We start from the raw sequence: 24,776 nt of genomic DNA on the forward strand, positions 1-24,776 counted from the left end.
CCGTGCATTTAGGCCGCGGCCTATACAATAGATGTCCTTGTTTATCCTGTAAGATAAACACATCTACCGTATAGGTCGCGGACTAAGTGCACGGTGTAAACGTAGCCAATGTCTTTCCGAACGCACCTATAATATACGAATACGGTCATGATCTCACCTATCTTCTTCCATCATGATTCGTGGAGTCGTGGGACGAATGCGTCGCAACTCGCAAGCAGTCGCTAGTAAGTCGTCTCACCTGATAAGATCTTATTTAGGTCTCTTAATTCTAACCGAATCGACTCCGAAGACAGAGTTAAGGCCATTTTATCTCGAAAAAGAAAAGATTTGATTCAACATACACTTTGCTCTTGTCGTTTCTTCATGTTCGTTTAATATTCTCAACGGAACGTTCGCTGTTTTTGGGTGCATTGAAAATTGGAATTCGCCCACGTAATATGCGTGTATATCAGTGTATATAAACTATGATATAAAAACGTAATGTAAAAATGAATGATCGTGAATGTATCTCGCAGTTTGCTTGTGAAATGTAGTGAAATACGTTGTTTGACATATCACTCAAGAAAGGTTTTTTTTATCATGAATAATTGATTGCGTTCTTTATTGTTGATTGATCACCCGATAAAATTTTCATGAAAAATTCGTTGAACCATTCAATTTTCTTCCTAATTTTGATGGTAAATGATGTGAATGTATTGTCTGTCGTCAAGATGCAAGGGTGCCGTCACATACAGTTCGCAATCTGTACCGGATGTCCGCAAAAGCATCTAGGGATTGCGTATGTACGGCAGATATTTCTCACGTAATCTGCAACTACGCGAGAGTTTTAGTGCAATCTAGTGCACATCAGAAAACAGATCATTTGTTGTATTTGCACTAATAACATATTCAAAGATTCATTATGCACTTCTAATTTCAAAATTGTTGTCAAACAAATTAATCAGTATTTATAAATTAAAGGTAGGTTATGGCACGTTTATTTTTGTTTGACGTCGGAGCAATTCCGTTGCGTGCTTACAAGCCGCATAATGTGGACGTGTAATATGTTTTATTTAAGAAGTTATTATGTTCATTTTTATTTTATTTTATAAGAAAATTACAGAATATGTTTTGATTATAACAAAAGTTTTAATTAAATCGTCAAATTTAGTTAAATAGATAAAATTAGGAAAAGCATTACTGTAATAACTGTAGTAATTTTTACGGAAATTTCATGGGATTACGGCTCCATGAGACACAAGGAGGTAAAACACAGGTAACATTACGGATGCAATACCTAGTAACTTTTGCAGACATCCATAATCGGTACGGATTACGGATTATAGGCTGTATGTGACGGCACTCTAAATCCTCAATCAATACTAACATATGAAAAAATGTTTGCTTTTATGTTTATTCGACGAATCTCTAATTTTTGTCGATTTTGTGGTAGGACATCCTGTGGATACTTTAAAAAAAAAAATTTAGTCTAATTCATTTTTTGTGTTTGAAAAAATTGTAGAATGTAACTAATAAACATTAATTTTAGAATATGAACTAATAATCAAAGGCTTTGACACAAAAAACGGAAGACAATAAAGACATATAGTAAGCAGTAAGCAAATCGGGCAATCATAATAGAGACATATGGTCTGTTTTCTGTTCTTGTACTAGACTGTACTAGAACTCTTTCTCATTTTCGACAAATATCAAATATATACCTATCTCATTTTAATTTCCAAAAATGTACATTAGTTCAGTCACAGAAAACAAATCTATAATAAGACAATGACGTTAAGCAATATCAAATCCAAAATGTTGATTTGCTTACTGCTTACGTCTTGCTACTTGAATTTTTTTGAGTATTTTATAGGCTTTCTATAATACAATAAGCTATTATAAGTTTTAAGTCTTGAGTCCTAAGAAATTAACCAATCACATGATTGAATATAAGAAGAATAATCAATTATGATTGGTCAATTTCTTATAGTTTAAGACTTATAGCGAATTCAGTCTTTGCACTACCCTAGATTAGTACATACTAAAAACTGCTTGACATGAAATTAGCAAAGTTAAATGTAAAAGTATGTAAATATTTTTAAGGGTTAACTAATGATATTGTCACGTTATTTAACAAAATATATATGTATCATTTCATTGTCAAAGTTGATTATATTGTATCACTGCATTGAGCATATTAAAATAAGAGCATTTTTTATAGAGACCCTCTAATCAGAGTTGCAACATCAAAACAGCCACTTTTGATTGGTCCGCCATTTTTTATCAATTCCCACTTATATTTAAATACCTATATTTGTGTTACTTTTTAATTTAAACAATACAATCAATTTATAAGGAATTAATAAATAAATTTCTCATATTATATGTCGAAAAATACAAATGTTACTTAACTTCGCAGAGAAATTAACTGTTTTTTTGGCGGCCAATTTATTCTCTCAACATTTTTTGCCCATAAAGCACGACATTCACTGTCTCTGCGAAACACTTTAATTATATAGCCTTTGGCTGTTGAATTATTACAAAAGGGCATTGCACAGCCAACCATTTTTTAATAATTTCCAGATTTAACACGTGTTTCATTCTCACGAATTAAAGTTATAAGTTTGGGTTAGATATGTGCGAACGTTAGAGAAAGATACCATACGTTTCTCTCTCGTGTGATTTTAATAAAACTAGAGATCCTGCAGAGAAAGAGAAATCTGTAATAGTCTCTAACTAGAGTATTTGCTTCTCGTGTCGCGACTCTGATTAGGTGGTCTCTAATTTTTTAGAGTAAGCATTTCTAAATGTTTCCAAAGACTCTTTATTTGGTGACTACACATACCCAAAGGATACAAAAGAAAACGGAAACATGGATAAAGGACATAGTGCCACCTACGTAGGAAGTGATAGTCACTTACTCGAATATTGGGAAGAATATCAGAAAATGATAGAAGAAACAAAAATGCTGGATGATTATTTAGATGAAGAATGTAGCTCCCGAAGTTATGATGGTATGTACAAGCAATTTAAGCTACACATATGGGATCCTTGAATTCCCGCATACGGAGTGCATGACATAATACTTTATGCTAAAACAAACAACTTTTTCCTTTAGTAAAACTGTGTCTGGCAAGTGAAGAGTAGACTTTCAAAATGCATTTTGTTCAAAATATCATTTTGTAACTACCTTACTTTCGCGCGGAATATCTTGTCGAAATTTTACGGTCGGTCGGAACGCGAAGGAGGTTCATAGTAGAGAGAGGAGATGCAATAGAAACAAGGCGTAATTTAGAAAAAATAATGACTGATTTATTAATAAGAAAGAAAAGAAAATGATATAAAGTAAAATTAAAGCGTGATAGTTGGCCGAAATCGTGTCGGCCCATGCAGAGCGATTTATCGCAATTTGGGCGATTTCAGAGTTGAAAATAGATTGAATTTGAAGCTTTTGCGACCATTTATCTGAGTTTTACATCCTTCGAGTTTTCATACGTTTGTTTCCTTCCTTATTTCAACTCTATTACAACAAAATGTCATATATTTAATAGTTTTTGAGAGTTAAACATTAAAAACGATCATTATGCATCTCTTTTATAGAAAAAAATTTTACTCACTTCATTCACATTTTTACGTATGTTCTCTTTATGTTTATGGAAACTGATTACTCCATGTGATTATGTGCAGCTCGAAAACTATAAAAAATACGTTTTTCACTTCCCGGGGGATAAAAATCGACGATTTTATTCGTTCTCCTTTAAGAATTTAAATCTAACAAAACTAAATAAAAAATATGAAAAAAATCTTAAATATAAAAAGTTGTTATTGTGTTGCAATGTAATATTATACATTTTAAATTCATAGAATGAATATTTTTGGATGTTTTTGACAGAAGGAGAAGAAGAAGCTGAATGGTTACATGCAGCTGGTTTAGGACAATTAACAGAGGCGTGGAAAGCAGGCAGGGAAATTCAACCTGAAGAATTAGGAGCAGTTTTGCGTCCTCTGTCACGAGCTCAAGCAGAAACTGTGAAACGTCGTGTGAGATCGCTTAATCATACAGTTAAACAATGTTTTAATCAACGCCAACGTGTTCGCAAACCAGACATTAGAGATGTCTTCAAAGATGTAGAGGTATATCGACAAATTAATGAATATTAAAAAATTAAAATATCTTTAGTTGATTATGTAAGTATAAAGCAAGTTAGTTGGAAAATGTTATGTGTATATATGGTGATATAAGTTAAGTACTCTAAGATTTTAAAGAGTGATTCCTCACACTAAATCAAGACAAAAATTTCATATAACCATATGATCCGCAATAATTTCCCCTAATATCAATTTAATAAGTGATATTACTACTCTGATTCTGATCATGATAACGTTTCAAGACCGAAAAATATTTTAGCGCACAATATGCAGAATTAGATAGTATATAAATTTATTCAAGAAATATTTAAGCATTAAGATCTTACTTTGATATAAGACGTTTTGTATTTAATTATATTTATTTCCATTTTGATCTAAATTTGTATTATATAATTTATTATAACAAGTTCTTCAAATTGTAACTAAAAAGCATAAAGAATAGAAACCAGGAGACCGAACAAGGTCTCCTTCAGGTCTCTTTCAGAAAATATGACTAAAATCAGATTTTTGAATTAGTATTGGTGGTGCTTGGTAGGCAGTGTTCGAATCACAAAACTCCTCTCATATACGCTTACGCACACACCATCATACACAATATATTTTTTATATACTTCCGCGTGCGTGCTTGCCATAAATAAGATATGTTTTATATAAATTGTAAATGTATTTATTTATAGGTCTCTAGCACTGGTACACGATCACGTAGTGCCACACCTGATTCTTTAGATTCGATTCGAGACGCTACACCAGAAAATCCATCACCTCCTTCACCTCCAATAGTCAATGTAATCGAGGATGCGCATCAAAAGTAAGTTTATTTTATTGTAATTAACATACATGCTATTTTTGAGGTGAAATTTATTTATAATTGTTAAAGCGCTGGTATTCCAAGTTTTGTTTCTATATTCCACCGTACATCAAATGAAAGAAAAGCAACAGTTCGTAGAACATTAAATGTCCCTCAAACAGTTCTCAATGTTGTGCCTGCTTCTGTGCCCGTGCAAGAAATTTTCAGAAGAACCGGCAATTGGTCAAGAGGGGATGTCGCAAATGATTCTGGTATTACTACCTTTGCATTTGTATTTATAATAATTTCTAGATTATCAGTAGTTTTACTTTGAAAAACTAAGATATTACATATTATCATACAGAAGGAATTCAATTGACTGGATACCACAGATTGGGAACAATACACATTGCCAGGCCACTTCAGAGAAATAATAATGGTGGTCTTAATGATGTACCAAATTTAGATGTTGAATCAGTTAGAAAATTGGCTGGGTCAAAAGAATCGGCTCTTCGGTATTTTTAAGAAAATTGAATAATTGTTTTTAATTGTTATTGAAATATTCGGTAATTATTTACATTAGGGGACTCCCACCAATGACCTAGATCTTGATATATGTTGTCAAGGTCATGACCCTGAGTGACCTCCAAACAAGTTTTAGCAGTCGCTCGTTATTTTTTAACAGTCAAAGTTAGTAATTATTTCCCTGCTTAGCGCGTGTCATTAGGTGTTAATATAAAAGGCTCTTTGTTTGATAAATGTATCGCAATTATAAGTAACAATTCAAGGTCTATAAGAAGGGAGAGAGACAATGTGTACATTATTATATAAAAATATAAGATCTAGTTTATTTGTTATATAATTGTCAATTTATAGTAATCGTGGTCGTTAGAAATAAATACTTATTATACTTTCTTTTATATTATTTATCTTTATTCTGTAAGTTCCTTCTTTCGCTGACTCGAACCTCTTTCGTTTCCCTGACCAGTGAATATTCCAACGAGCTAATCCGTGCAAGGAAAGTTAAGTTGTTTCAAATGAATAACGAGCGACGACTAAAACTTGTTGGTCACTCAGGGTCATGACCTTGACGACATATGTCAAGGTTAAGGTCATTAGAGAGCAGATCCTCTAATGTAAATAATTACCAAATATTTTTTCTAATTGTCATCTCATATTTAAGACGGAATTCAGGAAATCATGTGACAGTAACACGAAGTCATAGCAGTTTACATAGCTTGACTAGACCAGCAGATGAAAACTTAATAGCTCGTTCATTAAGTCGTACATCGTCACACGGTCATCTTAGTTTCGAGGAGATGTGCAAAACTAACGAAGCGAAATCTCAAATGTGGTCTGCTGATAATCTTATTACCAATGACGACTACGCTCAGCAAGATGTAGAATTGTTATCGCAACGAGATTTTTTGAGATTGCAGCCTCTTTTATGGCTCGAGCTAACGGCGATTTTTGATAAATATAATATACCGCTTTCGAGACGAAAACCCAGTAAGCGACGAAGAAAAGGTACGTGAAATAATTATACTCGTGTGTAATTTCTTGTGATTCCTTTGTGATGTAAGTCTACATATTTTTAGCTGGAAATTTGTTTGGCGTTTCTTTATCGACATTATTACTCAGGGACAGTCAATTAACAAGTGAAGAAAAGAACATACCACTAGTTTTTCAAAAAATCCTTAATGAATTAACAAAACGTGGAGTAAAAGAAGAAGGTATTCTTCGTGTTGGAGGCCATAAGCAAAAAGTAAGTATAATTATTGGTTAATCCTTTGCTGTGCATAGTATCCCATGGGACACCTATATTTTTACAGTTTTTCTGTGTTTTACATATTTCATAATTGATTTGTGTAACATATTTGATATTAGGTTTCTGAGATATATACATATGTATACTTGAATAACATAATATATAATCATTTTATATTAATCTTAAATTATTAAAAAAAATCAATCAAAATTTATATTTTTTTGAAAAAACCTTTGTTGAAAAGAAAAAAATAATATATAAACATGAACAATAATAAGATTGGAATTAAGACTGTTTTATGTAAGTACATCATCTAAATACGAGAAGCGCTACTTGACAGTCAAAGTTAGATGTTGATCTAATACATATAGGTATTCTTATTTAAATGAATTTATTTCAGAAATATATGATTGCGTGCCGTTACTGTTGGACATTCAATAGTATTGTTCGTTTTGTCTCTTGGGAGCTGCTTGGAGTCGCTCCGAATGAACCCAGCGTACTTGAAATGTAGGATTCACACTATGTACGACATTCGTCATACCACATTCGATATTCATTGTTACGGTTAATATCGAATGTGGTATGACGGATGTCGTATATGGTGTGAATCCTACATTTCAAGTATGCTGGGTTCGTTCGGAGAAACCCCGAGCAGCTTCCGAGAGACAAAACGAACAATGCTTGCAATCCATCTGAAATATTAATAATCCCTCCAAATTTAATCTTAAAAAACTGTAATAAACTTATTGCAAAAAATATTACCTTGACCGGGAATCAAACCCGGATCTCTAGCAATATACATATCGGTTATTGCGAGAAATATTGCGCTAATAGTTCAGGGAAATTAGACTTTTTAGACGAAATAATTTATATAGTTTTAATATTTTGTAAATAAATTCTCAAAGGGGTTAGAAATAAGGAACTAAAAAGTTCCCACCCTTATCGTGGATGAAACATCTCCTTTTGGACTAAAAAGTACTCCTGGAGCAGACTCGTTTTGAGTTTTCCTCATTTATTTTGTAAACCGTTACTCAGACGTGAAAATATCATGGGACTGAAAAAATTCATTATGAAATTCTGCATAAAAAAGGTCTTATACATCATAAAGCTAATTCTCATAAAATTCTTGCAATTAGAGTTCAAAGTTACGAAAATTGATACGCTTAAGTGAAAAAATCGCTTTAAAAATCTTTTCGTCGTAAATATCTCCGAAACCGCTGTTTCTATGCAAAAAATGATAACAAAAATTGTAAATATCCTACAATAATACATATCCTACAATTTTTTATCGATTTTTTGCGCCTTCTCCGCAAACGTGCGTTTCATAAACATATGTTTCACGATTAATATACATTATATACGTATGTATATATATACTGGATGTCTGACCACCCGCACATTTAGTTCTCTCGGTATAAAATTCCTACTATCGATTTGCCAAAATTCATTGGTGAAATCGAATCATGGTTAGCCTTCCAATCATTAATTCACGACAACAATTCTTTAGGAAATGTTTAAAAATTCCATTATCTGAAGGCGTCAGTGAAGGACAAGGCTGAGGAGCTTCTTAAATCTATCGAGATTTCTAATACTAACTACTTAATACTAACTACTAAACACTCGTATGGAATGCACTACGTGAAAGGTTTGACGATCCTATGCAATTAATACATAAAAGCTTTATACAATATCAAGCTGGTTACAAAGGAATCATCTGCTCAACTTTTGGCAATGATCGATGATTGCAAGACACTTGCGTTCATTAAAGATTTCGAATGATCCTACAGAGCATTGGGACTCTCTGATAGTGTATCACGTTTCTACAAAATTAGATAATGTCAGTTCGAGAGAATGGGAAAAACAGAAGTCTTCTTTGCAGGCAAAGCAAAGAAGATATGACGAGCGCGTCGCTGGGCGACGAGTAGCGGCTCAGCTGTTGGGTGATCTGGACAAATCGGGCGATTGAGACGTCACTTCGCTCGGACCTGCTCTGATCGCTCCGGTATTTCTCCGCAGTTCACGGACGCTTTGCTTGTAGCAAGCTTCGTTCAATAAAGTGCTTCGTTCTCTCCTTTTTAACCAACGTATTCTTTTATTTCCGCGGTTCGGGAGTGCACGTTCGCTCGGGCTGGCGATTCGGTTGCGCAAAGCGAATAACGCACCGTGAGCTTAACAATATTTTCGCGACAGAATTACTTCACATCTCTCATATCGTGCTTCGAAATTTCGACAGTGGCTACCTTACGTCTATCGTTGCGCTGGACTTCACAAAGGCTTTCGATACCATCAACCATGACCTACTTTTAATCAAACTCAAGCTACGCTTGAAATGGGTTTATCCCATTCAGCTCTCTCGCTAATCTGCTCGTTCCTTACAAACCGCATGCAGCAAGTCCTCATACATATATTCCTTTTCCTCTTTTCTCCTCTCTTCCTGCCGTTCTCTCTGCAGTATACTCCAGAGTTCCATTCTCGGACCTTTTTAATATTTTTGTCTCTGATTTGTCTATTGTTTCCCTGCCCTCCGAGCTCTTCATGTATGCAGATAACGTAATTCTTCTCAAATCCTTTCACCCATTCGATGCTTTAGCAGCCTGTTCTGCTTTAAATAAAGATCTAAAATCTATTGCCGAATGGTCCACTAATAATGCAGCGCATTATTACTGGACCATTCGGCAATCCTTTTAAATCATTGCTAATTGTCGGTTCCTCAATATTATTATTTCATATTCAATCCTTCGATATTGTTCTTAACTCCGTTTCAATTCCTCGCTCCTCCTCTATTAAGATTCTTGGTGTTCATGTTGACTCTTCGTGGACATTCGAGTCACATGTGGCCGTCAAGTGTCGGGCTGCTTACGCCCGTCTACGTCTTCTTTATCCTCTTCGCCATATTCTTTTCTGCTCTCAAAAACTCTACTTTTCAATTACTCGTTATTTCTTTATTTGATTACGCCGATGTCGTCTACGTTCCGGCTCTTAATCAACAACTGTTAAATCGAGTACAGCGTATCCAAAATTCTTGCTTCTGCTTTTCCTATTGCGTCCGCAAATACGATATTTCCGTATTACCAGAGATCTGGCTGGCGTAGAATGTGGCAACGTTTTATACTCCACTTGTGCTGTCTCGTATTTTCTCTCCTTCGTTCTAATATTCCTCTATAGTTGCGACGTCTCCTTCAGTTGAACTCTAAGTTTCATTTTACTATCAACTTCCTTGTCATCAGATATCAAGAGTACTTATCCTTCCTCATATATCATTCCACTAAGTTCTGTGCCGCTTTCTCCTACACCTCAGTCAATTTTTTTCAATTTTCTTCCTGTATCAATAAAAACTTCTCCCTCTTTGTCCTTCTTTCGTTCCGTTGCTTCACGTTTCATCGCATCACTCACAGTATTTAAGCGATGTAAGTGGTGTGCGTGTGTACATACATATTAGGTATCGTGGAAAGTTTGTGTTGTTTTTTCAAGAGATGTTTATAGGGGAAGAAACGACACGAATTACATACGTATTATATATATTAATCGTGAAACGTAGTTATGTTTATGAAATGCACATTTGCGGAGAAAACGCAAAAAGTCGATGATTATTCTCATAGAAATATGTACATTTGGCATAAACATCCAGCTTGGCTCGTAGCCCTTTCCAATTTAATTTGTTATTTATTAATTTTATTGAGCCTTTTTATCTTATTGTATTTATTTAAAATAGATTCAATGTGGGTTTAAAACAAACAAAAATTTTGAAAATTCATTTCTATTTATTGTTAACTAAACCGTTATATTTGTTGTATATTTATATTTGAGATTTTCTTTACATTCTTGTTGTTAGTTGTGGGTTATGCTAAAAGTAAAACTTTGGAATCATCATTTCAGATTTTCAAATTTGCACTGTAGGTTGAAAAAATCAAAAGCTTACGTATAAAATTTTAGTCGTGTTTAAATTATAGTTAATGTTTTCATTTTGTCATACTAGATTTGCCATTTTGACTTTTTAAATTTCGACTTGAAATTTGCAATCAACTTTCAAAAATTTTTATGTATTAAGATTTAACAAAAATATGCTTAAAAACAGTTTTGCAACAAAGGACTAAAGTAATGTTTATTTGTTTTTATGTCACTTAATTATTTATATATCATTTATTAAAGTCAAGTAAAACTAATTATTCAGGTGGAAATAATTTGTACGGAACTAGAAACAGATTTTTATTGTAAACCAAAGGAGATGGATAAGTTGTTTAAACGTATTCCGTGTCACGATTTGTCAGCCGTTCTGAAAAAATTATTACGAGATTTGCCGCAACCTCTTTTTACTGTTGAATTGATTGATGGTTTCTATCAAAGTCATGGTTAGTAAATAATATATATATATATATGACATGATATTTTACATATATATGCTGTAAGGATATAAAGAAATAATTTTATAGGTGTCAAGAATCCCAATGACTTGGTGTATTCTCTTAATTTGTTGGTGCTGTTGCTACCTGTCGAGCATCGGTGTACTTTAGAAGCATTGTTAAATTTCCTGAAGTTGGTCATCGAAAATCAGACATCGAACAAAATGTCAATACATAACGTGGCGATGATAGTGGCACCATCGCTTTTTCCACCCCGATATGTTCATCCTCGAGACCATACCGATCTAACCGCTCAGGTCAACATGGCTGCTATATGCTGTCGAGTAACAGAAGCTCTGCTTAACAATGTTGAAAAGTTATGGTACGTTCCGATGGAGCTTATAAATCAATTACGAAGACAGTCTGAAGTAGAAAGATATCGCAAATACAAGAAAAAATATTATTAATTATAATTAAATAACTTGGATTATATATTATCACATGCGTAATTTCAAAAGGTTTTATATTAAGGGGTCATGCTCAGTCAGGAAGTAAAAAAAATCTTTGAGAATTTTTTTTGCAAAAATTATTATACAAGAATTTTTTAAAAATCTGTTTGTACATGTAAAAGAGTATATTTTTATGAATTGAACATATTTTTTTATTAAAAATATTTGTAAATAAAAAAGATATGGCCATTTTCTTGAAGGTCTAAAAAAAAATCATTTTGCAGTGTTCAGATCTGGACCAGAAACAAAAAATTCGAAAAGATTTGTTTAATATATTAAATTATCTAGTCCTTGAACGAACAATTCTTCGAAATATTGATTTGGGACAAAATGGTGGATGTTAAAAGTTAAAGTTCCGATTTTCAATAAAAATATTGCTCGTTTTTCGTTAATAAAGAAAATTATGCATAAAAAAACCCTTCATTTAAGGACTAGTTTTGTATATTTAAAATAAATCTACAAAGTTTGAAAGAAATCGACGCAGTAGTTATCTTGGTCACCGATTTTGAAAATGTGATTTTGAGAAAAACACATTTAAAGTTTCAAGACAGGTGCATACTTAAATAAAATATTTATTTCTTAACATACATAGAGTCATCTATTCCAGGCCTATATAGTACATTTTCAGAACAGATTGTAGTCTCCAAAATACATAACTCACACAATACGTGACTCACAGAAACGGGGAACGGCTTTTGTCCCGCACCCAACTGCCGCACTGTACCTGCTCCTAACGGTTGAGCAGAGTACTTTAAACGCCTATAACTCCATTAATTTTAATCAGATTAACTTGAAACTTTCAGAGAATATTTTCCAAATATTGTACTTACAGAAAATGTCAAAACTCATAAATCGATTTGTTTTTTTAAGTTTCTGACTGAGCACTCCTTAACGCATAAGATGTACATCAACAGATTGAATATTAGAATTATCTTAGGTGATTCTTAAAGTACCTTTATACATAATATTTTAAATATTAATAACTCCCCTTTTCTTTATCATAAGTGCCTACATACATATCACAAGATCTACAGTATTTTGTTTATTTGTATAAATTTTAAGATATGCAATTAATTAATATTACTTAAACAATTTTTAATTCTTATTAGTTTATTATGACATACCACATTTCATCTTTCATGATTATTATAATTTTATTATCGTATATTATAATTATTATAATTTTATTGTCATAATTTTATCATTATAAAATGGTAATAAAATTATAATAATACCTTATTATAATATTATGGTTATACCTTATTATAATTTTATCATTGTATATTTATGTTTACCAAATTGCACATGTATAATAATTTATTTAGAGATACAATAATTTATCAATTATTTATAGAGATAGATTCTTTTTTGGCAGATTAAAAATTAAATACAGCTTTCACAAAAACGAATTATTCATTTGTAGTACACAGAAATTGAGAAATTTTATTTTATCACAATCAATTAAGATCTTAATTGCAAAAAATACTGATTTTCATATTATACAATTACATAAAATATTAATTTATATGTAAAAGAATGATTATGGTAAATTCACAAAAGGTCAGCACCTTCAAAAATTATTGACCTTGATATATGTTGGTCATGACTCTGAGTAACTTCCAACAAGTTTTAGCCGTCGCTCGGTTAAAAAGTTATTAACAAAAAAAGTTTGAAAAAAATAACGTCTTATTTCTGCTATATATGATATTAAAAATATTCTATACCCTTCCTCGCTTACGTAATGGTTTTCAACGCGAAAGGAGTTCCATCCCACTTCCTCCTTATCAAGGGGTGCACCACTTCGGTGCGAAGCAGCTTTCGCCTCCTCTGATTAGGGATGCACAATTTCCACGTGAAGCGACTTTCGGTCCACTTGCCCCCTGCTAAGGTTCGACCAACTTTCCCAACTTGAAGCATGGGGGGAAATGGGGTGAAAGTCGCTTCGCGTGAGAGTCGTGCGCTCCTTGGCAGGGAGAGGTAGGGTGGGAGTTGTTTTGCGTGGAAAGTCGTAAAATACATATATTTTAAAGTAAAAAATTTCTGTTTATTCTCTATAATAAAATTGGGATGTTAAATCAATAGTTGAATTCATTGTTGCTCCTTTTCCGCGATGCAGATTGCTTGTCTAGAGCTCGATCTTAGTGTCGTGTCGATTTGGTTTTCTCGCTGCGCTCGCTTCGTGAGTGACTGTCATCGCAGAGATCGTGACGATTATGTGTATCGAAGGTTAAGTGTAATCGATTAATAAATATTATAAAAGGATTAATAGTGTAATGGTAATATTGTAAAATTATTACAAATTGTTAAATGAATTTTTTAATTATTAGAATGTATCCTGTATATATATATATATATATGCATATTTGTATATATAATCATATATATAATATAATTGTATATATAATATTAAAAGCTCAATAGCGCGCGCGAAGTGTGCGCCTGTTATGTCTAGTATAGTAAAAAAAAACACATTATTTTTCACTTTTTTGTTTATAACTTTTTAACGAATAATGAACGACGGCTAAACTTGTTGGAGCTCACTCAGGGTCATGAACTTGACAACATATGTCAAGGTCATGGATTTTTGAAAGTGCTGACCTTTTGTGAATATTTACCTGTTTATGTTCTTGAGTTATATCTATACATACACATTTTTTTTAATTATTGCAATATTTATTTATGTTTGATTTATAATAAGCAATATAAGAACAAACTGAAATACCTATGCGGTAATATATTTATGTATTATAGAATTATATAATACATAAATATATTACCGCATATAATACAAAACAAGAAGTAGCATTTCAGATATTATAACATTAAATTTGATAATTTATTACAATATTATTAGTCTTAGCCTATATAACATCGATTGACACCATTTTGGCCTTAAAATGAACAAGGTTGTTTCTGGTAGATTTTAATGCGCTGATTACGAATGTGGCTCTGAAAATGTCCTATCACGTCAAGTTTTTGAGATATTCTGAAGACGTAAAAAATGAGGTATTTACATTTTCAATCTACAAAATGTTTAACAATTTTTTTTAGCATCCAGGTGGATGTCACATTAAAATTTTAAATAAAGAATTTAATAAAAACTCCTAAAATTAAAAAAATATTAGGAAACTAGAACAAATGAGAGTACGGTGTGGTATTTGGTGCATAAGTTCAACATACAGTTTATAAAAATTAAACATAAATATATTTAGCTTGCTTCAAAAACTCGAATGTTTCAGTCATATTTGAGGCCATCCTCAGCGATACAAATAGTTTAAAAATTGATTGAATCTCTTACACTCCTGCATAACAAGCGAATTCCCGCTCAATCCTTCAACGTGGCTATATGCTAGTGATGATTTAAAAAAGAAATCTAAGAGGCATCGATTGTTTTATAAAAAATGAAACAAAAAACTAAAGGATTAAAGTATAAAAACTCACCTGCAGGCAAGAGTGCAAAAGAATACATAAATAGTTTTTGTTTAAATTTTATACTAAAAATCCGCAGAACTTTTCCTCCAACCCAATAACATCATTTTTTGCACTTTCAGGGTCCCTATTCTCGAAAAGTATCGCATACGAAAAACTAGTAAAATACTATAATATGCGTTATATACTATAGCATTTCCCTAGTTTTTCGTATATTGCGATACTTTTCAAGAATAGAGGCCCAGGTTAGAATATCTTAAAAACTTGACATGTGGTACGACACATTCGTAATCAGCGCATCAAAATATACTAGAAACAACTTCGTTTACTTTCAGGCCTAAAAATGGTTGAAATTTTGTCGACTCGTGTAATTAGTGAAACCTCATTAAGAATTTAATTTTAGTTCTTTATTCAAAATAAATATCTCTTTTCGATTAATTTGTGTATGTGTATATATATATATATATTATATATGATAATTTGATGGTATCAACTTATATATATCTCAGTTTGTATAAAAACGCACAGTAAACTAATTGAAAGAGAGATCATAACTAGATTCACTATTAGTATATTTATGAAAAAAGTTTAGAAAGTTTTGAATCTGAAGAAAATTATGAAAAAAATGTCATATTTATTATTATTTATTACGAGATTACAATTATTTCGTATTTATCTGGTGACATCAATGTGCCTATAAATTTTATATAGGATTAGAACAACGAAAACTTACTACATTTAAAGTAATATTATGAGAAAGGTAAAATTTGTTATGTCTATTATTGTAACGTGTTTTTATAAAGAATGTATTATCTTTACCATTTAATACGCCATATTATTATAAGACTTTGTATATACCATTTCGTAAATTGTTTATAAAGTGCCAAAGAAAACAAACAATCGTAAATGTTCCTTATATACTACAGAATGTGGTCCCAAATATTTTAACAAGCGCAAATAAATCTACAAAAAAATCTCGCGAAGTTTCATTATAAATTTTGATAAAACTTCATATATATATTTATATATGTATATGTAAGTTATATAAATAGATGAATTTGGAAACTATCAGTTAGTGCGAGCAACGGTTTTAAGGGGCAAAATCACTCCTTATATGTAAAGCGGTTTTTAACTTTTTTTTCGTAATATCTCACAAGTAATCTTTTTTAAGTGTCACTCACTAATTTTTTTTGTTCTTTTTGGATTTTGATTCGAGATACCAAAAGATGATTTTTCTTGCAAAAAATAGTTTCTCAATATTAACTATATCCTTATATAGTGTCTCATTTCCAATAATGGAATAAAATTCTTTAGAAACAACACATTTCTGTCAAAAATGTTTCAAATAAAAAGTTGCTCGATTTCAAGGGAAATAAAGACCTTTAAAATTAGCAATCCTTATTTGATTTTGGAAGCCTCTTAAGAAAGTCATATCAATGTCAACTAAATTTTTGTAATAGAATTATATGATTTTTAAACGTAAATCGATATTTCTAATTTTAAACCTCTTATTTCATGTGTACATGAGTACACGAATTATAAATGTTATTAGCAACTATGTGTATAACACAGGTAGCATCCTTCGCAAAGTCAAGCTTTCAGTGTTCAACATCACCAGACAAGAGCGACTGGCACTTTAATAACTGAACAAAGAAACAGACATCATACTACCAGCAGTTTAAAGCAACGCGACAGTAGTGAACACTATAGAAGAACATCAAACTATAGATGAAGACCCCTTTTTCAGACGAGACATGTATTAGATTTGATAGAGACTCAACAAACAGGATTACACGGAATCTTAATACCAGCATCTTAAAAGGAAAAAGCAGGCTTTCCAGCAGAATTAAAGAACACTGAAATCCACGAATTCTTTTCCACTAAAATTAAATTGTCCGACAAAATTACATAAATCCAATATCCCTCTCAGATCAATTGTCAATGTCATAAAATCCTCGACGTATGATTTCTCACATTTCCTAGCTCGCAAATTACAACCCCTGGTAAGGACCGAGAAGCACATATTATCAACTCGACGGAAAATTCAAAAAATTTGTCTGCATTTAAAAGATATGTTGATGAGTTTTGACAGAGTTACAGTCGCTTTTCACAAAGGTTCTAATCAAAGAAACTCTAGATATGATTAAAGCTTCCCATAAAACCTTCAATAACATCATCTCTTTAATTGGATACTGCCTAACAATCATATATTTTTTCTGCAACGACTAATTCTATGAATAGACTTCTGAGGCGGCTCTTCCATCTCTCCTATAATTACAAACATCTTCATGGAACACTGAGGAAGAAATCCTTCATAAGACGTCTAACAAACCAGGTTTGGTTCCGTTAAAAACTAAGTACAATCATAATTTGGAGACATGGCATTGATGAACTTTATAAATTCTTAAGGTGCAATTTCACGCAGCATCAAAACGATGGCGGCTCTCTCCACTCTGACCCTCTATGAGCGGCCGTTGTTTTGCCGCTTGAAGTTCGGCTCGGCAAAGGGACTCTCTTTAAAAAAGAATCAAGCAGGTGTAAATCTGTTTTGAAAAGATTTCAATGTTAACTACAAAAATTTACAATAATCAATAGGGGTTTTCGTTTAAAAAGCTTAAAGTGACCTTGATGTAATATTCCTAAAATAGTTCAAGGTCAAATCATTATCATCATATGATGAACAACTTGGTACTCTACAATTTTTGTATGAAATTTCTTTGCAAAAAAATGTTTTCGATATAATCCAATGTCCTGACCTACTTTTTGTGACATTTTATATTACTGATTTTTCAATCACCGGGCATAAATCAGTTAGGATATTTATAAGAGAAAAACTTGCATTCATATGAGAAACATTAATAAAACAATGTATTTAGATTCGTTTTATATACAATATACCTAACATAAGTGTGTATGTGTGTGTGTGTGTATGTGAGAGAGACAGGGAGAGTGAATAAGTGATGGGCGGTGAGTGTGTGTGCGCGTGTATCCCATTGTTGCCGTGTTATCATATAGGTATCAAAATATAGATAATTTAACTTTGTTCTTCCTTTGGTTTTGTTCGGCAACGATACTTTTTTCGGAAACTCTTAAATTAGTAAGTTCTTTTTGCTTTTCATTATACTTCATTGCAATACTATTGTAAAATACACTACCCTTGGCATGCTTTGTTAATGATTCTTTGAGTTTCGATGATTCTCTTTCTAAACGATTTATGTGTTCTCCAATTTGAAAACTAGCGACATTTAGGTTTCTATTAGATTCTGTCCTAAGTTTATCTTTGCTTTGTAAACTACTAGCTATATTTTCTTCACCTGCACAAAAATAGTTAACAATATTTAAACATAATAGCATTATCACAATCATATTCAATAAACGTTGTTCTTTCCTCAACTTACGTTTATCACCTAACGCTTCATTTATAAAATTAAACACATTATCTTGTTTCTGTTTTTGTCTTTGATACTGTCTTTCTCTTTGTTGCTCTAACTTCTGTTGTTGTTTACGCATTTTACGTTCTGCAGAAAACAAATTTTTATCATCACCAGCAAACTCACGTAATTCCATGCAGTAATCTGAAAAAATGCAGCAAATTAATACTGTATTGCACGATCAGAGAAACTTAAACAAACCTAATGATTTTCCTGCTGGCAAGACTTGAGTTTCAACAGGTTCTATTCTACCATCACTCAGTTTTCCAAGACCAGTACCAATCACATAACCCATTTGCATCATTAATTTACTACCAATGCCACGTGTGTGTTTTTCCCAATTTCCTAAAGGTTCATTGGATTGTAATGTCAAAAGAGATTTATGAACTAATTGGTCATTTATGTACGAGTTGGGTTGTGATTCATCATCAACATTATTCGCATCTTCATCATCGTTATTGCTATCATTAAATGTATTTGACATTTCTAAATTTGTATCATCTGTAAATAATCAATACTTATCTATAAACAATAATTTTTCAAAAAAGATATAAATGATGTATATGTAATTAATATTTAAAATTTTTTACCTAAAGGTAAGAGATCTTGTAAATCGGCTTCTACAATTTTGCCACTTGATTCAAACTTTACTCTGTATTCATCTCCATTCTTTTCAGGCAATTTTAAAATAATGGACCTATACCACATATTATTTTTTTGTTTAGTTAACACCTTGCTTCCTATTTTGATGTTACGAAAATCAGGCTCCCTGTAAATCAAAAGTTACACTGAAGTAAGCTTTGAATAATATAAATCTTTTAATTAATCGAAAAAAAATTACTTGTATTCCTGTAGGCTTGAAAACGGCACAATTTTGCCATGACAATAATGGCAATTTTCATCGGAAAACTTACAACTACCATTGAGAAAATATGGACATGGGATCATTTCCTTGTGTGTTGGATTGAGAAAGAAAACTCGAACCTGGGATTGATAATCAAATTTAAGAGTGAAAAAATAAAAATAAATTACAAGTTAGAATATATGACAATTTTATAATTAATATCATTAACCTGCCTTAATGTCATGAACATCTTTAATTGCTTCACCATTGTCTTTATAAACAGAACATATCATAGCATTATGATAACCGATACCACCCCAAGTACTGCCATGAGGAGCTTTACATTTCGTACCCTCTAGTTCCTTTAATTCGTCCTAAAAGGTTAACTTGCACCGTATAATTGTGTCACTGATATGACATAGAGAATAGTTGTATACTAACTTCAATGCTACCGGAAGCAGCTACAGTTGTGTTGTCTTGTTTATCTTTACTGTCGTCTGAAGATTTTTCTAGCTCTGCCTAACGGATTTAAGCAACATTTAATAATGCATCAAAGTTGTTTTAATAATATAACTTTACATACCAAATTTTATATATATATTCATAATGTTTGAAAATTATGAAAATATGCTGAACAAAATCTGCGTATGATAAGATACACTTTATATTATTCTACTTCAGATAATTTATTTATTTCTAATGATAATTAATTTATTTTAACTAATAAGAAAAATAAAGGTAATAAAACAGCCTATATATATATATATATATATAGTCTTCTGGTAAGAATTAACAATTATTTCAAAATAAACCTTGAGAAAGATATATTCTCTGTCCAATAAATCCTCCGTCTTGTCATCAGGATTATCGTCTTCATTTGTGTTTTCTACATCTTCAAGACTTTGCAAACTTTCTTTCGTTAAGAAAATAAGTTCCTTAATGTCAGACTTCAAGCTGAGCAAGTTATCTCTATAAGGACCTTTTGGCGTTGTAGATAGTGTTGCGTCCACTTGCGACAGCTGCAAAAGTAAACAAAAAGCGCTAAGTAAAAGTAATTGCAAATAAATTGAATTCATATAAATAACTTGAGGTTGCAATCAAAAATTGATTAAACAGGGCCGTTTAAATGAATAAATCAACTATTCAGATAACAAAACCTACAAAGACAGATTTTGAGCAGAGCATGCTATCAATTCTTGATTGCAACAAGGCAACAAATTGCACACAGAATTTTACTGTGTCTCTTTAGGAGAATCTTATATTATCGATGACTTTCTTCTATTAATTTTTAATATTATACCTGGGTTTCATATTGCTCAATAGCTTCCTTTAAACTTCTTGCGTCTGTCATACCAGATCGTCACATATAAAAAAATCAATTGCAACTTGTGACAATTTAATATAGCGTTAACACTTGCATGAAGTCTAAATTTTTGATACTAAATCTTGCACACCTTATCAATTATTTAAGGCCTCTTTCACAAACTCCAATTAATGCTAATCAACGGTTAACTTAGAACAAAGAGAAACCTGAGAGAGGCCATGTCCATGGTATAAAGATAAGGGTATGCTCACGCGCATGTTATATGCATGTGACCAATCAAAAGGCGATTTTTGGCGTGCTTCTGGTATAGCAACCAAAAACAACCGCGACTAAGGCTATCTTCGTTTTCAGGGACCAGAAGACAAAGATAACCGCGGTTGCTTTTGGTTGCTATACCAGAAGCACGCCAAAAATCGCCAAAAATTGTCAAAGTGTGACGTCACAGATAAGCGGTAAATTTAAAACTGCTGTTTCCATACAGCTTATGTTAGCAGCATGCTCGTCAGATATATCATTTTGATTTCAAGTTTACAGGAAAAATCTGTTTTAAATACATATACATGTCTACGGCCGGTATTCATAGTCGGTTCTTATTTCAAGACCGTCTTAAGTCTTAAGTAATGTCTTAAAACGCTAATGCGGCTCTCTGATTGGTTCATGATACCTCAAGGCTGAACTTAAGACAGTCTTAAATTTAATATCTGACTATGAATACCGGCCTACGAAACTAATAATTCATGAAATTAATACCGTATTATCAGTGGTTTACTCTTAATCACTTAGATTTTAACAGTCACGTGAACTTCCATAAGTGCCGACCGTCTTTAATAGTACCTCGTCGGTGGCATTATGCAAAGGTCTGTGATGCGGCCCTTAATTTCTCTTGTTCTGAAACAAATTTCGAATTTCGCGCTATCTACTGCCAATTGTTGTATCCGCCATCGCCACGGCGCTACCTTCGTTGTCGACACTGTCGACGGTAGAGTCGCGAGTCACGCCGGCGTAAATGAGCATTGTAGTTACGCGCTTGTATGTACTCTCAGCAATTGAATTGGAGTTTGTGATATGTGTAAGTGTCATCGTGTTTTCTTAGATAAAAACGTTTTTCAGTAATATCACTGTTTTCTGTCACGTTTATGTGCATGGCTCTCTCTCTCTCTCTTTCCATCTTGTCCCCTTTTTTTGCTTCTTCTCTTCGTCACTCTTACATATATACCCATGCTTCATATATCCCTTTCACTCTTTTTTTTGTCCTATTACCTTTCCTCCGTCTGTCTACCTGCTATTTATCTATGTATCATTTATCTACTTATTTATCTTTCTGTCGATCTATCCACTCATCTGCTTATTTATTTATTTATTTATCTGTCTCTCTTGGTGATAACTATTAGAGTCTTTCTCTTCATTGGACAATTGAAAATTTTGGTTCAAAATGGATTAGAAGTGCACTTTTAATATTAAAAAAACCGAAAAAATATAGGGAAAAAAAGAAGTAGGGAGGGAGAGAGAGAGAGAGAGAGAGAGAGAGAGAGAGAAAGAGAGAGTGCGTGTGTGTGTAGATATATATGCATGTATAGATGTGTGTTGGGTCGTGCTGCGTGTGTGTGCGTGCGTGTGCGCGCGCGCGCGCGGTGTGTGTATGTGTGTGTCGGATAGTGACGAATGGTAGAGAGTGTAACGAGGACACACCAATCAGTTGCGCTTTTGCAAGAGGTGAGGTTAAGTGGACGTTGTTCGGAAATTCGTGACTATCCTTTATGCTTTTCTCTTTAGGGGACTAATGTTTCTTAGTGTGCATCCCCTTGTACATACATAGTGTGATAAAATAAAGAAGCAAAGTGACATGTTACATGTGCAATGAGTGTTATAAGTGCCATTTGAGTCCGACACACTTCGAGGATCGGAATCTTACTCGAATTTCTCTACACTACGTATTCTATTGTGTGAGTAGTCTCTTAATATATTCATATTGTTTATAATATACCGAAACTCTCACTACATCGAGTGTTATATTTCAGCAAGTTATTTAAAATGACCAATTAGCCCAATTGTAATTGGATAGATTAGTTTTTCTGGTTGTGCATGTGGAAAGATTGATTTAATTTTCTTTCTCTTTTTCTCCACTTTTCTTCTTCCTCTCGCATCTTTTGCTTTTCTCTCCTCGGTCTTTCTCGCACATCTGCTACTCATTTGCTCGGCATGGCCTTCGAGCTAAGACGCATCCCACAACGAGAACGATCGCGCAGGTAGGAGACGGAACTCTCTCTTTGACGCTTAAGATATCTAAAAACTTACTCTTAATAATAAATGCATCACAACAGAATAATTAACGTCATCTAAATAATTGAAAACTAATTATAGTGATATATAAACATATTTTAATAATAGATATGTTTACACATACGTACTTTGTATCTTTTAAAATAAAGCACAAAATGGCATAATTTACATTCATTTGCCTACGTGCTTTTGCACATAATGTCTAATAATACTAACAATATAAACAACATGATATAAGAAATACAAAGGATGTTCATATGTATATATATTTATATATACATATATATTTATGTGTATATATTATACATATATATACACTTAAAACACATGTATTTGTGTATATATACAGGATGTTAGTTAAGTTATATTGCCATACTCAACAGAGCGATTCTTTGGTTTATTTCAAGTAAAAAAGTCCATATAAATATGTGTCCTAAACGGCTTAGTTTCCGAAATAAAAAAATTTAAACGTGTAGTAATAATCTGTTTATTTGAAAGAAATACAGCTTGAACTAGTCAAAAATAGAAAAATAAAAAAAATAGGCTTCAGTTCTTCTGATGAAATAAAATAAAAAATAAAACAAAAAAATTAGATGAATTGTTGAAAATGTCCATCTTGCGCCATAATACATCCATCGAGCCTTCTTCTCAAAGATTGACGTACGCTCAAAGATCAGAACTGAAGTCTATTTTTGATTTTATGATTTTGACTTTGTCACTTTATTTACGGTTGTGTGAATGTGAACTCACGTAAAGCAAGGCGTATTTATGCAGGAAGATATTTTCAATGCAATTTCGTTTCGTCAAAGATTTGCGAATATTCACCTGTATTTCGGAAACTAAGCCGTTTAGGACACATGTTTATATGGACTTTTTTACTTTAAATAAACCAAAGAATCGCTCTGTTGAGTATGGCAACATACTTAAGTAACACCCTGTATATATATATAAAATTCGAAAGTCGAAAAGGATGGATCACCCTGATATATCCTAAATTGACGTTACATTAAACATGTAAATGTATCATAATGTATTCGCAAATTAAATTTCTAATATTAAATTCTTACGTATTTAATGTAAATTTAAAATGTAAATTTATGAAATAAAACTTAAGAAAATATCATTATATCTACTATATACAATTAATATATATAATGTAGATCTAGTATTTTTCTTTTTACGCAACCAACACTCGCGTTAACTTTTACGCTTTCTCTTTCAATCATATAAAATTATTTAATTTGAACAAGACAACGAAGTAGTGGCTTCCTTATATACATAAAAGAGAATGTTGAGATTTAGTTAAATATTTCATCAGTAATTGGATAGTTATTAAGTAATAAGGTTACTATGTTGGAGAGTAATAATGAACATTTACCGGGTATGTATATGACTTTGTCATTGATCGATTTCCGGATTTGTCTCAATACTGTCTTTCGAAGAAACATTTGAAATTTCTACCACGTCAGTCGCAACAGACTGAGTTATTTTTGCAATACATTTTTATTTTTTAAAATAATATTCTCAGCCTTATTGAAGACACTTATAAAATATTAATATTTGAAACAGAATTGCTTACATAAATAAATCAACTAAATACGAGTCAATTACTATTGAAGTTAAATATTTAGGCTAATCAATATTTTTATATACATTTATCTCATAACTTTGATTATACTCCGATTATGTTTGAACTTGTAACAATCTGAGATATTAATAATTCTCCCCAAATTAAATTGAAATTTGTTAAGAACTTATTGCAAATATAATAGTATAAAATTTAAAATATAAGAAATTATTTCCGCTCGTGTAATATGCACAATATAAATTGTATAGAAATTATATCAGGTCAAAATTAAACGAGTCAAATTAAGATGTTTAAAAATTTATTTATAAGAGCGACACTTTTTTTGTTCATTTCGTGCAAAAACGCATT

At 32.1% G+C, this 24,776-nt stretch overlaps 3 protein-coding genes across 6 annotated transcripts in view; 2 read left to right on the forward strand and 1 right to left on the reverse strand.

The window, feature by feature from the left end:
* Positions 1-197: 197 nt before the first annotated feature.
* Positions 198-11,490, forward strand: conu (Rho GTPase-activating protein conundrum). 3 transcript variants are annotated; one of them, XM_018460019.1, is made up of 10 exons: positions 198-224; positions 2,772-2,993; positions 3,872-4,113; positions 4,806-4,936; positions 5,006-5,187; positions 5,280-5,430; positions 6,099-6,442; positions 6,514-6,680; positions 10,855-11,032; positions 11,114-11,490. In XM_018460019.1, exons 2-10 carry the CDS (start codon positions 2,852-2,854, stop codon positions 11,488-11,490), a joined length of 1,914 nt encoding a protein of 637 aa, XP_018315521.1. In that variant the 5' UTR covers positions 198-224; positions 2,772-2,851. The 3 variants fall into 3 exon arrangements, with proteins under 3 accessions (XP_018315521.1, XP_018315520.1, XP_018315522.1); XM_018460018.1 differs by having other exon boundaries at positions 200-498; positions 2,799-2,993; XM_018460020.1 differs by lacking the exon at positions 198-224 and adding an exon at positions 663-677 and having other exon boundaries at positions 2,799-2,993.
* A 6,358-nt stretch (positions 11,491-17,848) lies between these two features.
* On the reverse strand, positions 17,849-20,744 carry LOC108730343 (zinc finger CCCH-type with G patch domain-containing protein). The gene is made up of 9 exons (XM_018459975.1): positions 20,537-20,744; positions 20,049-20,255; positions 19,678-19,755; positions 19,470-19,610; positions 19,234-19,376; positions 18,983-19,161; positions 18,594-18,893; positions 18,360-18,536; positions 17,849-18,275 (listed from the first exon to the last, which is right to left on the reverse strand). The coding sequence occupies exons 1-9, from the start codon at positions 20,585-20,587 to the stop codon at positions 17,980-17,982; spliced, it is 1,572 nt and encodes a 523-aa protein (XP_018315477.1). The 5' UTR covers positions 20,588-20,744; the 3' UTR covers positions 17,849-17,979.
* Positions 20,745-21,523: 779 nt separating this feature from the next.
* Ecr (ecdysone receptor) overlaps positions 21,524-24,776 on the forward strand; it is a 76,048-nt gene continuing 72,795 nt past the window's right edge. Inside the window, exon 1 of one of the 2 annotated variants that reach the window (XM_018459983.1) lies at positions 21,524-21,629. The gene's annotated coding sequence lies outside the window, so the exon portion shown is untranslated. Of the gene's footprint in view, positions 21,630-22,222; positions 22,504-24,776 lie in introns of those variants that run through there. The other variant, XM_018459984.1, reaches the window with a different exon arrangement.

The sequence above is a fragment of the Mycetomoellerius zeteki genome, unplaced genomic scaffold (genome assembly GCF_001594055.1).
Source record: "Mycetomoellerius zeteki isolate Tzet28-1 unplaced genomic scaffold, Tzet1.0 scaffold9, whole genome shotgun sequence".
In the NCBI taxonomy this organism is placed as follows: domain Eukaryota; kingdom Metazoa; phylum Arthropoda; class Insecta; order Hymenoptera; family Formicidae; genus Mycetomoellerius; species Mycetomoellerius zeteki.